Consider the following 18,609-nt stretch of genomic DNA (forward strand, 5'->3'; position numbering starts at 1 on the left):
TGTGGGGTGTGTGGGGTGTGTGGGGTGTGGTCTGTGGGGTGTGGGGTGTGGGGTGTGCTCGGGGAATTCTTTAGGAAGAGATAGATAGTTATACTTCCCCATTACAATTGTGTGTTAACCAGGACTTGCAACTTGTTAAAAGGAAGCTTTGTTAAAAATAAATTAGTCATTCTGAGTGTTTGAAATCAGCCTGGTCAGAGACTCTTTTCTTCTGGGTATTAGAGGTTTCGGTAAATAATCAGCTATCCTGGTGAGAAATTAAACATTTGAACTAAAGGGACAGCCCTGCAGAGTAGTGGGGGCTGGATAATTCACACACTCCCCCCATCCCGGCCGTAACATGGGGCCTGGGAGAAACCTGAGCCCCAACCCCACCCCCCGGGGCAGAGACACTCCCACACGGAGACGCACCCTAACATCACCGCAATATGAATTCCCCCCGTCACCACCCGCCACCACCAGGACAGGGGGGGATCCTCACGAAGCCGCCATTGTGCCAAACAACAGCCACAGCGGCTACAGAGTCCACCAAACCAGGCTACAGCAGAGTGAGGAAACATCCCAACCCAGCAACAGACCAAGACCTCTGTGTCTATGTCTCTGGACAGGTCCAGGTACTGCAGCAGGTTAAAGCCAGTCCTTTCACTTACAGGGGAGCATGTTTATACTCTCTCTCTCTCTCTCATGCTGCACGTGTACTAGAATATTCTATAACTTGGCAATAAACATTGAGTCTAGAAGATGAAGGGGTGATCTGATTAAATGTTTAAGATGATCAAAGGGTTTGATAGGGTAGATAGAGGGAAGCTATTTCTGCTGGTGGGGGTTTGGGGGGGTGGGAGAGGAGTCCCGAACAAACTTAAAATTCGAGTCAGGCCACTCAAGGGTGATGTCAGGAAGCACTTCTTCCAAGGAGAGTAAATGGAGTTGAGATGCAAATCAACGAATCCGCTTCTTCAAATGGGGACAGGCATCATAGAGGGGCTGAATGGCCTCCTCCTGTTCCTGTGTAACAGGCTCAAGGGGCTGAATGGAGCAAGGGGATGCACAGAGAGGAGACTATGCCAGAGTGAGACATGGATAGTGTGTGTAGTTGGTCATTTGATTCAGGCAGGAATTGGGTGCAGTGAGGCAAAGAGGTTCTCCCTTCTCTACTTTCTTTCAGCCTCCAGTGACTAGCGAGTTTCATCCCTTTGTCTCCACCAAAATGTCGATAAAAATGAAAAAAATAGAATGAAGGTAAACTAACCAAAATTATAAAACCGATTGCAAGGCCTTTAATAAGTATATAAAAAGGAAGAGAGTAGCTATTGTTATGACTGATGCAGTCGGTAAAGCTGAGTTATTTAAAAATCCCAGAGAGAGACTTTAAACAACTGTCATAACCTATAATTTTAAGTGTTATGTTTGAGATGCGACTCTAAATTCAGGAATCAGAACACCAGTTCTCTAAGTTTTATATTTAACTAATTGAAACATTTTATTAATTTACACACGTTAAAATATATATACACGTGACTACAAATTACTACTATCATAACTTTTAACAAATTCCCAACTAATCTCCATTAAGGCAACAGCAACCCATAGACTTAACCAAACACCAGGCAAAGCATTTTCACCTTACAAATTCAAAATGAGGTTCTTTTCACTTTGGTTCTTATGGAGCCAGTTGGGGGCTTACAGCTGCCTTTTGATCTCACATTGCCTCTGCCCTACACACCCAAAAACTACTGAAGTTATACCTAACACCACTGATTTAATGTTAATACTCATTATATCAACAACTTCTGAACTAAACCTCTCTAACAATAAAACCCCTTTCATTGTACCAACGTTATTCGTAATATAAACATTTGGCTTGGTAGCTACTAGGAAGGTGTCAGTTTTCACCCCACTTCTTGAATGCTCTATTCAAAAAACGCAAATGCCCTTTACCTCTCTTACATCTCAAAACTAGGACACATCAAAGCACCCAGACTAGCTGGCTTTAATCCAATTAAACACACCTACAGACTAAACCTCTACTTAAAAAGAAATTATTTTCCAATATTATATACATTAATAGTTTCATGACACTAAAGTAAACTTTGTCCCTTAGAAGCAGAGAAAGGAGAGAAATCATCATGGGGAATGAGGAAATGGCAGAGGCATTGAACAAATAGAAGACACGAGTTTCATTCCAGAAGCAGAGGGTCCCCTGGGGCCACAAAGAGTGGGGAAATTAAGGAAATTAATATCAGCAGAAAAAGGTATTGGAGAAACTTAAGGGACTAAAATATGACAAATCCCTGGGACCTGCTGGCTTGTACCTCGGATGCAAAAAGGCTTCAAGGAGATTTAGACTGGCTAAGTGAGTGGGCAAGAACATGGCAGATGGAATATTATATGGAAAAATGTAAAGTTATCCACTTTGGTAAGAAAAACAGAAATGCAGAGTATTTCTTAAATGGTGAGAGATTGGGAAGTGTTGATGTCCAAAGGGACCTGGGTGTCCTTGTTCATGAGTCACTGAAAACTAACATGCAGGTGCTACAAGCAATTAGGAAGAGGTGTGTTGGCCTTTATTGTAAGAGGATTTGAGTACAGGAGTAAGGAGGTCTTGCTGCTATGGTATAGAGCCTTGGTGAGATCACACCTGGAGTATTGTGTACAATTTTTGTCTCTGTATCTAAGGAAGGATATACTGGCCAGAGAGGGTGTGCAGCGAAGGTTCAGCAGACTGATTCCTGGGATGGCGGGATTGTCGTATGAGGGAAGATTGAGGAGAATGGGCCTGTAATCTCTAAAGTTTAGAAGAATGAGAGGTGACCTCATTGAAGGGTACAGAATTCTTACAGGGCTCGACAAGGTAGATGCAACAAGGATATTTCCTCTGGTTGGGGGGGTCTAAAACCAAGGGACACAGTCTCACAGTAAGGGGTAGGCCAGTTAGGACCTAGATGGGGAATTTCTTCAGTCAGTGGATGGTGAATCTTTGGAATTCTCTACCCAAGAGGGCTGCGGAGGCTCAGTCATTGAGTATGTTCAAAGCAGAGGTCAATAGAGTTCTAGACACCGATGACATCAAGGGATACAAGGATTGTGTGGGAAGATGACATTGAGGTAGAAGGTCAGCTATGTTCTAGTTAAATGGCAGAGCAATCTCGAGGGGCTGAATGGCCTACTCCTGCTCCTATGTTTTGATGTTCTAAAAGAGATAGCTACCGTGGATGTGCTGGCCATGATTTCCCAAAATTTCTTAGATTCAGGAACGGTCCCATCAGATTGGAAGTTGGAAGCTTTTCAAGAGAGAAGGGAGAGAGAAAACAATGAACTAGAGGCCAGTTAACCTAATATCAGTTAATGGGAAAATGCTGGAATCTATTATTAAGGAAGACTTAACAATGCACTTAGAAAAGCATAGTATAATTAGGACAAATCAACTTTATGTTACTAGAAGGAAATCCTGTTTAACAAATTTAAGAGAGATTATTGAGGATATAAGCAGTAGGTTAGCTAAAGGGGAACCAGTAGATGTAGTATATCTGGATTTCCAAAAGGGATTTGATGAGGTGCCACACAGATTAATAGGCGAGATAAGGGCTCATGGAGTTGAGGGTAATATATTAGCATGGGTAGAGGATTGGTTAATGGATAGAAAACAGAATGTGGGCATAAATGGGGCTTTTTCAAGTTGACAGGCAGTGAATAGCGGAGTGTCACGAGGATTAGTGCTGGGGCCCCAGCTATTTACAATCTATATTCATGCCTTAGACAAAGAGATGGAGAGTAGTATCTGAGTTTGCTGATGATACCAAGCTAAGTGGGAAGATAAGCTGTGGGGAGGACACAGAGAGGCTGCAAAGAGATATGGACAGGTTAGGTGTGTGGGAAACAAGATGACAGAAGGAGTATAATGCGGGGAAGTGTAAATTATTCACTTTGGTCGTCAGAATAGAAAAATAGAATATTTTTTAAAAGGTGAGAAACTTGTAAGTATTGATGTTCAAAGAGATTTGGATGTGCTGGTACAAGGAACACAGAAAATTAGCTTTGGTGAGACACATCTGGAATACTATGCACAGTTTTGGTCTCCACATTTAAGAAAGGATATACTTACATTGGGGGCGGAACAGCGAAGGTTCACTAGATTGGACCCTGGGATGAGAGGGTTGTCCTCAGAGGCTGAGTAAATTGGGTTTATATTCTCTGGAGTTTCAAAGAATGAGAGGCGATCTCATTGAAACCCACAAGATTCTGAAGGGGCTCGATAGAGGAGACGCTGAGAGATTGTTTCCACTGGTCGGTGAATCTAAAACACGGGGACACAGTCTCAGGATAAGGGGCCGATCATTTAGGGCTGAGATAAGGAGACATTCCTTCACTCAAAGAGCTGTGAATCTTTGAAATTCTCTACCCCTGAGGGTTGTGGATGCTCCATTGTTGAATACATTTAAGGCTGGGACAAACTGATTTATGTCTCACAGGAAATCAAGGGATATGGGGAGCGGACAGGAAGGTGGAGTTAAAGCCTAAGATCAGCCAAGATTGTACTGAATGGTGGAGCTGGTTGGACAGGCCATACGGTCGACTCATGCTCCTGTTTCTTGTGTTCTTGTGAATGGCCCCATTCCTGTGTAACAGGCTCGAGAAGGGCTGAGCGGCCTCCTCCTGTCCCTGTGTAACAGGCTCAAAAGAGGCTGAGTGACCTCCTCCTGTTCCTCTGTAACAGGCTCAAGAGGGGCTGAGTGACCTCCTCCTGTTCCTGTGTTCCCAAACCTCACAGATAATGCTCTCTCGACCCAACCCTCTCTGCCTTCTGCAAGCTTTTTCTAAAGGGTGTTTCCTCATCAAATTTACAGCAGCCAAGAATCCAAAGCAGAACTTCTAATAATTCAAGAAGAATTTCAGTACCGGGGTAAACAGAAGAAAAACAGAGGATTCAACTTACCCCACGCAGGGATTGAAGCCGGTTCAGTACACTCCACTCTCGGTACTGACCCCGGACACAGAAGTTTCTCCGCAATCTACAACAGGGAAGAGAATCATCTGAACACAACCACATTCATGGAGCTCTCAGAAAGACAGACACAGCTCGTGGCAGGGTCCCCACCTCCCCTGGACCCCGTCTCCCTTCCTGGCTGAAGCAGGGAAAGTTGGCCAGAGATCAGTCCAGGCATTGAGCAAAACCCAGCCCCCCGCCTCCCCCCAACATCCACCCAGAGTAACTGAGGGAGTGAGAAGCTCAAGCTGCAGCAATCAGGTCAGGTTCGTGACCTAGGACAAGGCTGGAACCTCATTGAGAGCTTCAGCTGCCTTATACACAACAACAGAAACCACTCCCATTTTGGACACAGCAAAGTTAATGAGCTGAAGGGAGGGGTACATGGGGTAAAGGTGTGTCAACATCTTCAAGTCACAGGGCTGGGTGTCTCAGTTTTCACAGCTTCCCATACCAATGGGGTATTAAAGGCTCCCTTGAATGTTTGAATATTGCCACTTACTCCTTCTGATAGGGATCCTGCCCAAAGTGACTCACTCGCTCGTTGGGAATGGCACCTACAGGGCCCTCCTGCTGGAACAGATACAGACACAAATTACTTCACTGAGTCAAAGCTCACAGAAGGTAGTCAGTTGGCCCATCACAGCCATGCTACCTCTTTGAAAGGGCTATCCAATTACCCCCCACTCTCCTCCTCTTTTCCTATTCCTATACAGTCCTTATTCACTACCTCCAGCTAGAAAAGGTACGATTTGTAAATCCAACTGGGAGTCTGTAATGAGGGGTCAGTGTGTGATATGAGAAGAGACAGTGACTGCAGGGGTCAACTCCAACCCCCCTCTCTCTCTCTCTCCTCCCAGCTTTCTCTCCCTGTCTACCTCTCCCTTCTCTGCCCCATCCTTCTTCTGAATCCCTCTCTCCCCCATCCCCTCACACCCCTCTTCCTCCCCCTCCTCACTTCCTTCCTTCTTCCCCATCCCCCTACACCTTTCACCCATTCCCATCTCTCTGTCTCTTTCTCCCTCCTCTCCTTCTTTTCCTTATCGTTCTATCCATCCCTTTCTGTGGGATCTTGCTGTATATTAGGTTTCCCTTTATTACAACAGTGACCACACTTCACAAATAGTTCATTGCTTGAGGTTGTGAAAGGGACTGCATAAGGGGACTGTATAAAGGGACTACGTAAAGGGACTGCACAAGGGGACTGCATAAATGCAAGCTCATTGTTTTAGGGTCAGTACTGAGAGTGTTAACACGATGACTATAAAATTCACCCTGGATTTAATTGTTGATTTCTAAAATGAGACATTCTGTCAATCAGTTTGGAGATTACTCACAGACAAGGCTCGCTGGAACTGAACAGAAGCCAATGTCTTCAAATTATCAGCTAATAACTCACCATCGACATGCTAACTGTTTACATTTCAATTATTCTTGATTACTCAGTAATAGAAGAGTTTGTCTCCACTCATTCACATCGAGCAGCCTCATTATTTATCAGTTCAATTATATGGTCCTGAATACAGCTCACAACCCCAAAATAACCAACTCCCAGCTCACTGGAATCAGGAAGAATTAATGAGCAAAACATAGCTCACACTACCTGCCTGAGAGCTCATAAAACAGACACAAGCGACAGAGATCAGAGAGACAGTGGGGTGGGGGGGGTGAGAGAGAAGGAGAGGCGGGAGAGTGAGTGAGGGGTGGTGGGCGAGAGAGGGCGCAAGAGAAATAAGTCAGGAGAGGAAGAGGAGGATGTTAAAAGCAATGGTAAGCCAGGGATTTGCTGACACCACAGGTTAGGGCAGAGGTAACACAACCTTGTGAAGGCAGGGCAGGCTGAGTAACACTCTGGACATTGTCCTCCCCCCCGCACAATCTCCCAGCCCTTCCCTCCTGGTCCCTCCTTCCCCAGCTCCCAGTCCCTCCCTAGCCCCCAGTGTGTCCCTCCCTAGCCCCCAGCGTGTCCCTCCCTGCACCAACAGCATTACCTTGCCCGTGAGACGCCTTCGACCTTTCCGTATGCAGCGGGCCGCAATCCCTGGGAGACGGTTCAGCCGAGCATGGTAACCTGAGGAAGCAGAAAACAAAACTGGCGTCTGTTATTAAACACAACAAACCAGAGGACATCCAGAGCAGGCCAGTGGGGACAGCTGCAGGGCGGGGGGGGGAACAGTTGCAACAAGAGAGGTGGGGCGTGGTAGCGGGGGGGAAGAATTGGATGTACATCATGTTCAGGGTTTGGTTCTGCATCCCCAATTCAGTCTCAGCTCTCCTCACCTCTCTGCGCTGGCCGAGAGGGCAGCAGGAACGCAGGCGAGGTGTACTGTCCTACACCCTGGTCCTCGTCTGCCAGTGGTGGTTTGAGCTGCGGGTCACAGTGAGGGAGCAGTTTGGGAATACGGAATCCTTGTTCACATTCACCCTCGTAGAACCAGTCACTCTGCTCATCGTCACCTGTGGACGTACAGTACAAACACGAGTCAGCAATCCATTTACTGTGCAAATCCAGAGAATAACCCCCCCCACCAGGAGACGCGACCCTCACATACCCTGGGAACTGTCAGGAGTTGCAGTGGAGGTGAGTTTAGAAACGCCCAACTCCGCAAAGTATCAGACCTAGTTCCTCTTGTGCATTACTCCACTTTACCAGAAAGAATAAACTTGTATTTCCATAGCGTCATTTACAACCTCAGGTTTTTCCCCATGTGCTTTACAGCCAACAAAATACCTTTGAAGTGTAGTTCCCTCCCTAACAGCACTGTGGGTGTACCTACACCACATGGACTGCAGCGGTTCAAGAAGGCAGCTCACCACCACCTTCTCAAGGGGCAATTAGGGATGGACAATAAATGCTGGCCCAGCCAGTGACTCCCACATCCACTAAACAAATGAAGAAAAATTTATACTAGATTAACTGGTCCTAATCTATTTCTAGCAGCTTGCTGTGTGTAAATTGGCTGCTGAGTTTCCTACATTATAACAGGGATGAAAGCTCAGATAAAAGATCTTTCTCTCCCCACAGATGCTGTCAGACCTGCTGAGTATTTCCAACAGTTTCTGTTCTTCTTTCAGGTTTTCAGCGTCCACAGAACTTTGCTTGGCACAGTGACTATCCTATTTCATTGACCATAGAGGGACCTAGGGACAGCTACTGAAGCAAAGTCTCCATATCCTTCCAAAGAGAGACAATATTCAGAAAGACAGAATCAGCTCAGTGCTTCTCACAGTTTAAGGAGACTTGGGGATGAGAAGTTCACGGTGTCTCCACCGAACTCCGAGCAGAAATACAGACTGACCATCTCCTAACCTCAGCCCTCAATCCAGCCATTCCTCTACTTCCCTCATTGCCTCCCCTCCCCCATTCCGAAACACAGCTCCCAATGCACAGGACTGTCACTCACCTCATCTCACTGCTGCTGTAGACTTGTTCAGACAAAGTGTTCTGACAACTGTTAAATTTCTTGCCATTTCCAAAGCCAATGTGATTAGCAAACCTTTCACTCCTCATTAACTCAAACCGACAAGTTCTCATTAACACAGACACGCAGCTAACAACAGCAGCCCTGTGAAACCGTGTCCAGATGTGGCAGGCTACAGCTCTCTACCTTGTCTAAACTCAGCCAGTGTCACTGTTTAAACTGTTTTAACTCAATACACCCAGACCTCAGGGCACAGAGGACACTGCCAAGGTTACCTGGGGAATCAGTTTGACTCAGTCACTGCTCCCTGCAGAGGGATCTGTCCCAGGAGATCTGGGGATACCCCTGGGACAGGGGCTACAAAGAGCCACTAAACCCTTTTCACTCCTACTGGGTAATTCCCTTTTCACTCCTACTGGGTAATTATTCCCTCCACACTGTCTGCGTCAAATATTCCCAGGACCAGTACAGCACGGGGTTAGATACAGAGTGAAGCTTCCTCTACACTGTCCCCATCAAACACTCCCAGGACAGGTACAGCACGGGGTTAGATACAGAGTAAAGCTCCCTCTACACTGTCCCCATCAAACACTCCCAGGACAGGTACAGGACGGGGTTAGATAGAGAGTAAAGCTCCCTCTACACTGTCCCCATCAAACACTCTCAGGACAGGTACAGCACGGGGTTAGATGCAGAGTAAAGCTCCCTTGTGCTCTATAGTTCAATGCCATGAGTTCCTCAATTAATGTCAGTTCTTTCACTGTCTGTTGAAGGGCTATTTCTGAATTGATTGTGGTGGGTCAGGGACTTGCTGCCGCCATTACAAAGTATTCACAATCAAACATGTTGGTGTTAATCCTCCACACAAGCCTCCTTCCACACTACTTCCTCTCACTCTGTCAACTTATGCTTCAAATTATTTCTCAATAATCTATGTAGCTTCCCTTTAAATACATTCAAGCTATTTGTCTCACCCACTTCCTGTGCTAGTGCATTACACATTCACCCCACCCTCCAGTTGAAAATGTTTCTCCTGCATTCCCAATCAGATTTATTAGTGACAACCTTGTATCAATAGCCCTCGTTTTTGTCTCACCCTCTCTATGCCACCCTATCAATCCTTGTCATACTCTAAAAGAGCTCTGTCAGGTCACCCCTCAGCCTTCAGGAACCTCAGCCTGTTCCAATTTTCCTGATAGCTATAACCTCTCAGTTCTGGTAATAGAGAGGAGAGAACACAAGAGCACCAAAGGGACATCCCCATTCCCTTTGCAAACAGTGCAGCAAAGGGCTAAGTACTATGGGAGGAGAGGGAAAATGCCACTAAGCTAAGTTAATTTAAACTAACTATACCTTAAAGTAAATCAAGTAATTAATTTCAAAACTTAGAAGAAAGTTAGCTTGATTAAAAAGGTGAAGTTTAAATAACTAATCTAGACAGGGTTATCTAGGGCTGGCAGTGCACATGATGTACACAACTTCAGCATGTGGGAGTCTGGAAAGCACAGTGATCCTGGACAGTGCCCTGTGCAGCTCCAGAAAATCCAGCTCAGAGCTGTTGAGCTGGAGTCTGAGCTGCAGACATTGCAGGGGATCAGGAGGGGAGAGAATTACCTGGACACTTTGTTCCGGAGGCAGTCACACTCCTTGGGTTAGGAAGTAGTACAGGTACAGTCTATCTGTACGATGAATTAATCACATAGACAGGAATTAATAGATCTGATCTAACAGCTACTTTGGAGACGTGGTTGCAGAGTGACCACAGTTTGGAATTTTAAATATTCCAGAATACTTGACCTTTAGATTACAATGGGAAAGAGAGAATTGCCCTGATAACAATAGATGGGATAAAAACAATAGAGAAAGAATCTTAGTTCAGAAAATCAAGATTTATAATCAGTTTGGACAGAGCTAAGAAACAAAAAGGGCAGAAAGCACAGCAGGGGTAGTTTATAGGCCCCCTAATAGTGGTTGCTGCAGTGCACAGCAGTGTATACATCAGGAAATTAGAGTGCTTCCCAAACTTCTATATGTCATGGCACACCGTTATACTGTGAAACATTTTGAGGCACACCTCCTATTTCCTCCAATTGAACTGCCCTGTAGCAAAAGCTTTTTATCTCTAAAACCTCCTAAAAACAGGTCAAGCCACCATCTAATACAATTTTCATTCGTTTACAATTACAGTGAACGCCTTATCACCAGTTGCAACGTACACAATTTAAAAGTCTTTCCCATTAAAGATTTTAATTGGTTTCCTTCTTACAAATCTAACTTCTCAATATGAAAGTTCATAAATGAAGGTAATGCCGTGAACAGCATCTTACCGATAACGTTAGTGTGACACCTGGGCCTGCCTCTGTGGGCAGTCTTTCGATCCGGGGAGGAGCTGCTCTCAGGGTAACTCGCAGGTCTTGCTCCAACGACAGGTGCTCCCTCCTTCTGTTGTTTTTTTACATCAGCCAGGGGTGAGAACACCAACTCACACAGGAAGGTTGTGGGAAACAGGGAGAGTACTGCTATAGCGCAATCTGAAAGAGATGGATATTCTTGCCCTGCAAGCAACTAAAATGTGTCCCGAAGCATCTCTGCAAACTTCAGTTTCAGTGTAGGATCTATCCTGAGCTCTGTCAGTTCCCCCTGTTCTTTTAACTACAACGTCTTTGACGATTCAAAAGAAAGAGAACTAAACAGATCACGTACCCCGTCAGTCTTCCATACTGGTGGAGGGTAGTAGCATTCAAATTTCTCATACAGTGTTTTAAGATGTGTGGAGATGATGTGCCGTGACATATAGAGTATGGTTTTGCCAGAAGGATTCGCCAACGCCAGTTTGAACATCTCAGTCCACCCACTTGCCACTTCTTCCTGCCAAAGGCCCCTTTTTGATCTGAAGCCTTGAAGTTTACCTGAGGCAGTCAGAGTGCTCTCGTTCCCCCACCCCCGCCCTTGCATTTTAACGTTCAGCTCATTCAGATGCCTGACTATATCTGAAAGATTTGCAAGCTTAGCACACCAAGAATCATCACCGATTAAATCTTTGTGGCAATTCACACAGAGCTCATAAATACAGGAAAGGACCTTCCCCCGAGATAGAGTAAACCCTGGTACTCAACTCCCACCTCTTCACACAAAACAGTAAACAAGTGGGATTGTAAGGAACGTGATTTTACACGATAGCGATTTTCACTGTTTGGTCTAATACCACAGTGAGCTTAGGAGGGGTTATTTTGGTAACAGAGGCTTCATGGTGCAGGATACAATGGCTGAGCTGGATGTCAGGATTCTGGCCTTTACCTCCCGCACAAATCCTTGACTTTTTCCACCTTCGAAGCCTCTCCATCAGCGCAGATGCTATTAGACGTGGTCCAGTTAAGATTGCTTTCCTCCAGATATTCAGTCGTGACACAAAAGATTTCCTCTCTGGTCACATGAAATTCTCTTTGATAGAATCCCCGTCAACATACCTGACATTGGCTAAGCGCTGGCAGTGTCCGCTAACATCGGTGCAGTCATCAATCCGCAGGGAAAGTCTTCTACTCGTTTCTACATTCTCTTGAAGCACCTGTTCAATATCGGCTGACAGTTTGTCAATGGTGCTGTTTGATTGCATTATCAGGAAGAGGAACTTCATACATTTCTTTAGCAGCATCAGCTCCCAACATTACTCCCCCAGTAGTTCTGCATGCCGGCAGAGTTAGTGTTTCAGCAATGGTCTGCGGCTCTGTCAATGTTTCTACAAGCTCAGTCACCAGGTAACTCACCCCCTGCGCAGTATCTGAAACCCGCACACTCCATCATACGCTGATTTTGCTTTACCTTTTGTTCTCTCGGCCGCTTGAGGCGCTGTATATCCTCGCCGGAGAGTGAGCAGTGTTTTGTATTGAAACGACACTTCAACTTACTTGGTGCCGTTAAAGCGTTTGAGAGCTTCTCCCTGCAAATTCGGCATTCTGGGACAGGGCAAGAGGCATCACCAGTCCATGAAAATCCAAAGACCAAGTAGCTGTCACTGTCTGTGTACGAATCTCACTTTTATCTCCTGAGGTTCTGTGCTTTTGAATCAGAGCGGGATTCTTCACCTCTACTCAAGAACTTATCCATGGCATGATCAATCACACCAGACTGCACAGTAAATGCCCTCAAGCATCAACTTACAAGCACAATGTCAGCTCTTCAGCTACAGCAGGCAGAACACTAACTGCTCCAAAGGTGAACCCTTTGCCCCTGCAGCACTGACCTACCAACCTTCAGTTGTCTTCCCAGATCTTCGGGGCTTCTTTTGAGGTCACTTTGAATGCTGGGGCTTCTCCTGAGCCTGCTTCACTTAAGGTCTGCTCCTCACAGCCCTTTCTCTAACTGGAGCCTGTTTCTCTTGCTTTTAGCTTCATTGATTCCTGTTTCTTACCTCTGCCTTCTTCCCTCACCGGGAGCTGTGTTGTTCTTTCACTTCTCCCTGCCCTCCCTCCTGCTTTCTTCACCCCTCCCTGTCTCCCTCGCTTCTCCCTGGGTTTTCTCGCCCTTTTTGAGGGTTCACTTTTGGGGCAGGTGCACGTGGCCTTTTGTCTTCTGCTCCGTAGTCGGCACCTGCAAGTCCCAAGGAACCTCAAGCCTCCTGTGTATGCAGCAGCCAGGAACAGGACGCACCTACGTGGTTTGAATTCTTTACGTCAGTGATCCAAACCGTGCACGCGCCGGCCGGGAAAGGGCCACACAGGCGCAGTTCGGTTATTTAACGTTGGTCGGGCTCAGCTGGTGCATGTGCCTCACGCTCCTCGAGCTTGGAGCTGACGGGGGAGGTTAATTTTATTTACATGTGTTTTGAATCTTATTTGGTGGCACACCAGGGGTCTTCACAGCACAGCAGAGCGCTGTGGCACACCAGTTGGGAGGCTCTGAATTAGAAGTGCATTTAACAAAAGTAATACAGTTAAACAAACAAAATACTGCAGTTGCTGTAAATCTGAGATAAAAACAGAAAATGCTGGAAATGCTCAGCCAACCGGGCAGCATCAATGCAGAGAGAAACAGAGTTAACGTTTCAGGTCAATGACCTCTCATCAGATCATAAGTCAGTAGCTAGGAGAGACTTTAATCTTCATAAAGACCAAGCAAAACAAGATTTTCAAGAATAGCGAAGAAGGATGAGTTCACGTTATGCACTCCAGATTGTTTTCTAGATCAGTACGTCAAGGATCCTACTCAAGAACAGGCTATTTCAGATTTAGCTTTCTGCAATGAGAAAGGGTTCATTAACATCCTTGTAATAAAGGAGCTTCTGGGAATGAGTGACCACAACTGAACTTTACATTGAGTTTGAGAGTAATTTAACTGAAACTAGAGTCTTAAATCCAGGCAAAGCAAATTACTTAGGAATGGGGGTCGAACTGGTTAAGGTGGATTGGAAACTACATTAAAACATGTGTTAGACAAGCAATAGCTCGCATCTACAGAATTAATTCATTTTAGCAATGATTATACATCCCCTTTAAGAAGAAAAACACCACAGGAAGTGACCTAACCATCACTAACAAGAAAGTTAGATAATATTAAAGGAAGAGGTATATAAAGTTGCAGGAAGAGCAAACCTGAAGTTTGGGAGGATTATAAAATTAAGTGAAGGATATAAAAGAAACTGGTAAAGAAAACAGTATGAGATTGAACCAGCTGGAAATATAAAAGCACAATGAGTTTCTACAGGCATGTGAGAAGGAAGAGATTAGTGTGAGTAAACATGAATTCCCTAGAAGCAGAAGCAGCAGAACTTCTAATAGGGAACAAGGAAACGGTAGAGACATCAAACAAATATTTTGTACCTGTCATTAGAGAAGACAACACAAAAAACATTCCAAAAGTCATGGGCAAATTAGCGAAAACGAGGGACTTTAAGCTATTAGTATTGGTAAAGAAATAGTATAACAAAATTAATGAGGCTAAAAGCCAACAAATCTCTTGGAGCTGATGGCCCAACTATTGGGTTTTGAAAGAGGTTGTCACAGAAACAGTAGATGATGCATTGTTTTTGATCTTCCAGAATTCCTTATATTCTAAAAGTCTCAGATAGGAAGGTGGCAAATGTAACCCCGGAGTAAGGAGGAAGAGAGAAAAGAGGGGACCACAGGCCAGTTAGCCTGATATCAGTGGTAGGGAAATTGCTAGAATCTATTTATTAGGGAAGTAATGACTAAGGACTTTAAAAAATCATATGATTGGGCAGAGTTAATATGGATTTATTGAAGGGAAATCATGTTTGACAAACCTGTTTAGAATTCCTGAGGGTGTAACTAGTAGTGTGGATCAGGGTGAACTGGTGTGATAATTGTATATTATTTGGTATTAATTATATTCAAGCGGTGGGTGTTAATTGGGGACTCTCCTGTGCTCAGATACATTGGAGCAGGTTGACCTCTGCTAACTTGATCGTTCTTACTCAAAAGAGTATATAGGAGCTGGTGGTGTAGTGTTAGTGTCACAGAATGAGTAATCCAGGGGATCAGACAAATGTTGTGGGAACATGGGGTTAAATCCCACCACAGTAGCCGGTGGAACTTAAAATCAATGAATGGTACACTTGAGGCTGTGACCGGTGGGCACTTCTCCTTCTCGAAGAAGAGTCATACGGACTCGAAACGTTAACTCTATCTTTCTCTCCGCAGATGCTGCCAGATCTGCTGAGTTTTTCCAGCTATTTTTGTTTTTGTTTCAGATTTCCAGCATCCGCAGTATTTTGCTTTTATCTGAAAGAAGCGTAGTTGGTTGGAGGTTAATGCTCTGGGGACATGGGTTCCAATCGCATCTTGGTAGCTGGTGGAATTTAAATTCAATTTATTGATTAAAGAAAAATCTGGAATTGAAAGCTAGTCTCAGTAATGGTGACCATGAAACCATTGTCGATTGTTGTAAAAACCCATCTGGGTCCTTTAGGGAAGGAAATCTGCCCTCCTCACCTGGTCTGGCCTACATGTGACTCCAGACCCACAGCAATGTGAGGTGATCGCATTGAAACTTACAGGGCATTACAGGGTGGATGCAGGAAGGAGTTTTCCACTGGCTGGTGAGTCTAGAACCAGGGGGCACAGTCCCAGAATAAAGGACAGGCCATTTAGAGCTGAGATGAGGAGGAATTTATTCACTGAGGGTGGTGAATCTTTGGAATTCTCTACCCCAGAGGGCTATGGAGGCTCAGTCATTGAGCATGTTTAAGATAGAAATTGATAGATTTCTGGCGACTAATGACATCTAGACATATGGGGATAGAGCAGGGAAGTGGTGTTGAGGCAGATGATCAGCCATGATCTAATTGAATAGCAGAGCAGGCTTGATGGGCTGAATGGCCTACTCCTGTTCCTATGTAGCTGACTCTTAACTTCCCTCTGAAATGGCCTAGCAAGCCACTCGGTTCAAGGGCAACTAGGGATGGGCAACAAATCCTGGTGCAGCAACACCCACATCCTGTGAACAAATAATAAAAAGAGACAGAGAGTGCAGGAAAGTGTGGCTGAAGTAGATCAGCCATGATCTCACTGAAAGGCAGAACAGGCTCGATGGGCTGAATGGTCTATTCCTGCTCCTATTTCTTATTCTAGTAAAAGTTCTTTGCACCTTTTCCACTCTCTCTTCACAATATCTTTTTTATAATATGGAGGCCGGAATAAGTCACCGTATTCAAAATGTGAGCTAACCAAGATTCCACCACACAAGCCTCAATGTAACTTCTGTGATTTCCAAACCTATCGTTCCTGGAATGAGCTGTTCGCTTTTTGCCTGTCCTTATTAACCCGTGTCACAATGTTTAGTGAGTTGGGAGTCGTTACCTTGTCGTCCTTCGTCATTGGTGAAGAGACCATCGCTGCTGCACACGCTGCTCGCATCACTGGAAAACAGAGCAGAGCAGAGCATCAAGCACGAGTGACAATAAGATGCATCCAACCCCTCAGCGACACATCCCAGTCCCGTAACCCCCACCCATCGTCCTTGGCCCCCACTGCTGACCATTACCAGTGTTCCTCAGACACTGACTGACCCCTCCTCCCCCAAACCCCCTCCCCATGGCTGCATCCTCACTAATCCAGAGGGAAATTTTCCAGTAGAAGTGACTACATTGTGATTGGGAGCAGGGACATGAGTCGATTTCACATCCCTCAATCCCAATGGTACTAAGAACAATCGTCACTCCCAAACCCATTCCCACGGCTGTCATCAGCACAGCCCAGAGAATGAACCAGACATCATGCCAGTCTCTATGTCTGAGAGACTTCCTGACCCAACCACTGAGTTTATGAGGGAGCTGACAGGAAATGGAGCTGGAGTATTTAGGCAGGAGGCGGAGACATAAGAACATAAGAAACAGGAGCAGGAGTAGGCCATTTGGCCCCTCAAACCTGCCTCGCCACTCAATAAGGTCATGGCTGATCTCCCCCAGGCCTCAAATCCTCTTTCGTGCCAGCTCCTCATAACCCTCAACTCCCCGCTATTTTAAAAATCTATCTACCTCCTCTTTAAATACTTCCAGTGATCTAGCTTCCACAACTTTCTGGGGAAGAGAATGCCAGATATTCACTTCCCTCTGAGAGGAGAAATTCCTTTGCATCTCAGTTTTAAATGAGTGTCCCCTTATTCTGTAACTATGTCCCTTAGTTCGAGATTCTCCCATGAGTGGAAATGTCTTCTCAACATCTACCCTGTCAAGCTCCCTCAGAATCTTGTACGTTTCAATAAGATCACCCCTCATTCTTCTAAACTCTAATGAATAAAGGCTAACCTGTTTATCCATTCTTGAGAAGTCAACTCCTTCATCCCTGGAATCAGCCTAGTGAATCTCTTTTGAACTGCCTCCAATGCCAGTATATGCTTTCTTAAATACAGGGACCAAAACTGTACTCAGTACTCCAGGTGTGGCCTCACCAACACCCTGTACAGTCGTAACAAGACTTCCCTATTTTTAAACTCCAACCCCCTAGCAATACAGGCCCAAATTCCATTTGCCTCCTTAATTACTTGCTGCACCTGCTTGCTAACTTTTTGTGTTTCATGCACAAGAACACCCAGGTCCCTCTGTGCTGCACTTTTTTGGAGTCTCTCTCTATTTAAATAATAGTCTGCCTTTTGATTTTTCCTGCCAAAGTGCATGACCTCATATTTTCCTACATTAAACTCCATCTGCCAAGTTTTGCCCACTCACTCAACCTGTCTATATCCCCTTGCAGATTCCTTATGTCCTCATCACAACATGCCCTCCCACCTGTTTTTGTATTGTTAGCAAGCTTGGATACATTACACTCTGCCCCCTCCTCCAAGTCATTAATGTAGATTGTAAATAATTGAGGCCCTAGGACTGATCCTTGTGGCACTCCACTAGTTTCGTCTTTCCAACCTGAAAAAGACCCGTTAATCCCGACTCTCTGTCTTCTGTGTGTTAACCAATCCTCATTCCATGCTAACACATTAGCCCCAAAACTGTAAGCTCCTATCTTGTGCAATAACCTTTTATGTGGCATCTTATCAAATGGCTTCTGGAAATCCAAATACATTACATCCACCAGTTCCCCTTTATCAACTCTGCTTGTTATATCTTCAAAGAACTCTAGCAAATTTGTCAAACGTGATTTCCTTCACAAAACCATATTGGCTCTGTTCAATTGCGTTAGGCTTTTCTAAATGTCCTGCTATTTCTTCCATAATAATGGACTCTAGCATTTTCCCAATGACAGATGTGAGCGGCCTGTGGTTTCCTGCTTTTGTCTCCCTCCCTCCTTGAACAGGGGCATCACGTTAGCTGTTTTCCAATCCGCTGGGACCCTTCCAGAATCCAGTGAGTTCTGGAATATTTCCACCAATGCCTCCACTATCACTGCAGCCACTTCCTTTAAAACCCTGGGATGCAGGTCATCAGGTCCTGTTGACTTGTCTGCCTTTAGTCCCATTAGTTTCTCAAATGCTTTGTCCCTCACGATAGAGACGGTTACATTACTGTTCCTCCCATTAGCTCCTTGATATCTTTGGGATGTTTACAGCGTCATCCACCGTGAAGTCCAGTGCAAAATATTGGTTTAAATTATCTGCCATTTCCCTGTTCCCCATTATCAATTCTCCAGTCGCATCCTCCAAGGGTCCCACGCTCACTGTAGTCACACTCTATCTTTTTATGCACCCATAGGAATTCTTGTTTGTTTTTATATTTCTTGCCAATTAACCCTCATAATC

The 18,609-nt window shown here is 45.1% G+C and overlaps 1 protein-coding gene across 10 annotated transcripts in view; it reads right to left on the minus strand.

Annotated features, from left to right (window-relative positions):
• Positions 1–18,609, minus strand: part of LOC121292766 (G patch domain-containing protein 2-like) — a 46,284-nt gene that overhangs the window by 12,301 nt on the left and 15,374 nt on the right. For 4 of the 10 annotated variants that reach the window (XM_041215127.1, XM_041215128.1, XM_041215126.1 and 1 more), the window contains exons 3-7: positions 16,221–16,279; positions 7,265–7,441; positions 6,976–7,055; positions 5,487–5,557; positions 4,934–5,009 (exon numbers count right to left, since the gene is read on the minus strand). In XM_041215127.1, coding sequence (XP_041071061.1) covers positions 4,934–5,009; positions 5,487–5,557; positions 6,976–7,055; positions 7,265–7,441; positions 16,221–16,279 — 463 coding nt within the window. The remainder of the gene's footprint in view (positions 1–4,933; positions 5,010–5,486; positions 5,558–6,975; positions 7,056–7,264; positions 7,442–16,220; positions 16,280–18,609) is intronic. The other 6 variants (XR_005946324.1, XR_005946323.1, XR_005946325.1 and 3 more) reach the window with 2 other exon arrangements.

This window comes from Carcharodon carcharias, chromosome 20 (assembly GCF_017639515.1).
Source record: "Carcharodon carcharias isolate sCarCar2 chromosome 20, sCarCar2.pri, whole genome shotgun sequence".
Taxonomy (NCBI): Eukaryota; Metazoa; Chordata; class Chondrichthyes; order Lamniformes; family Lamnidae; genus Carcharodon; species Carcharodon carcharias.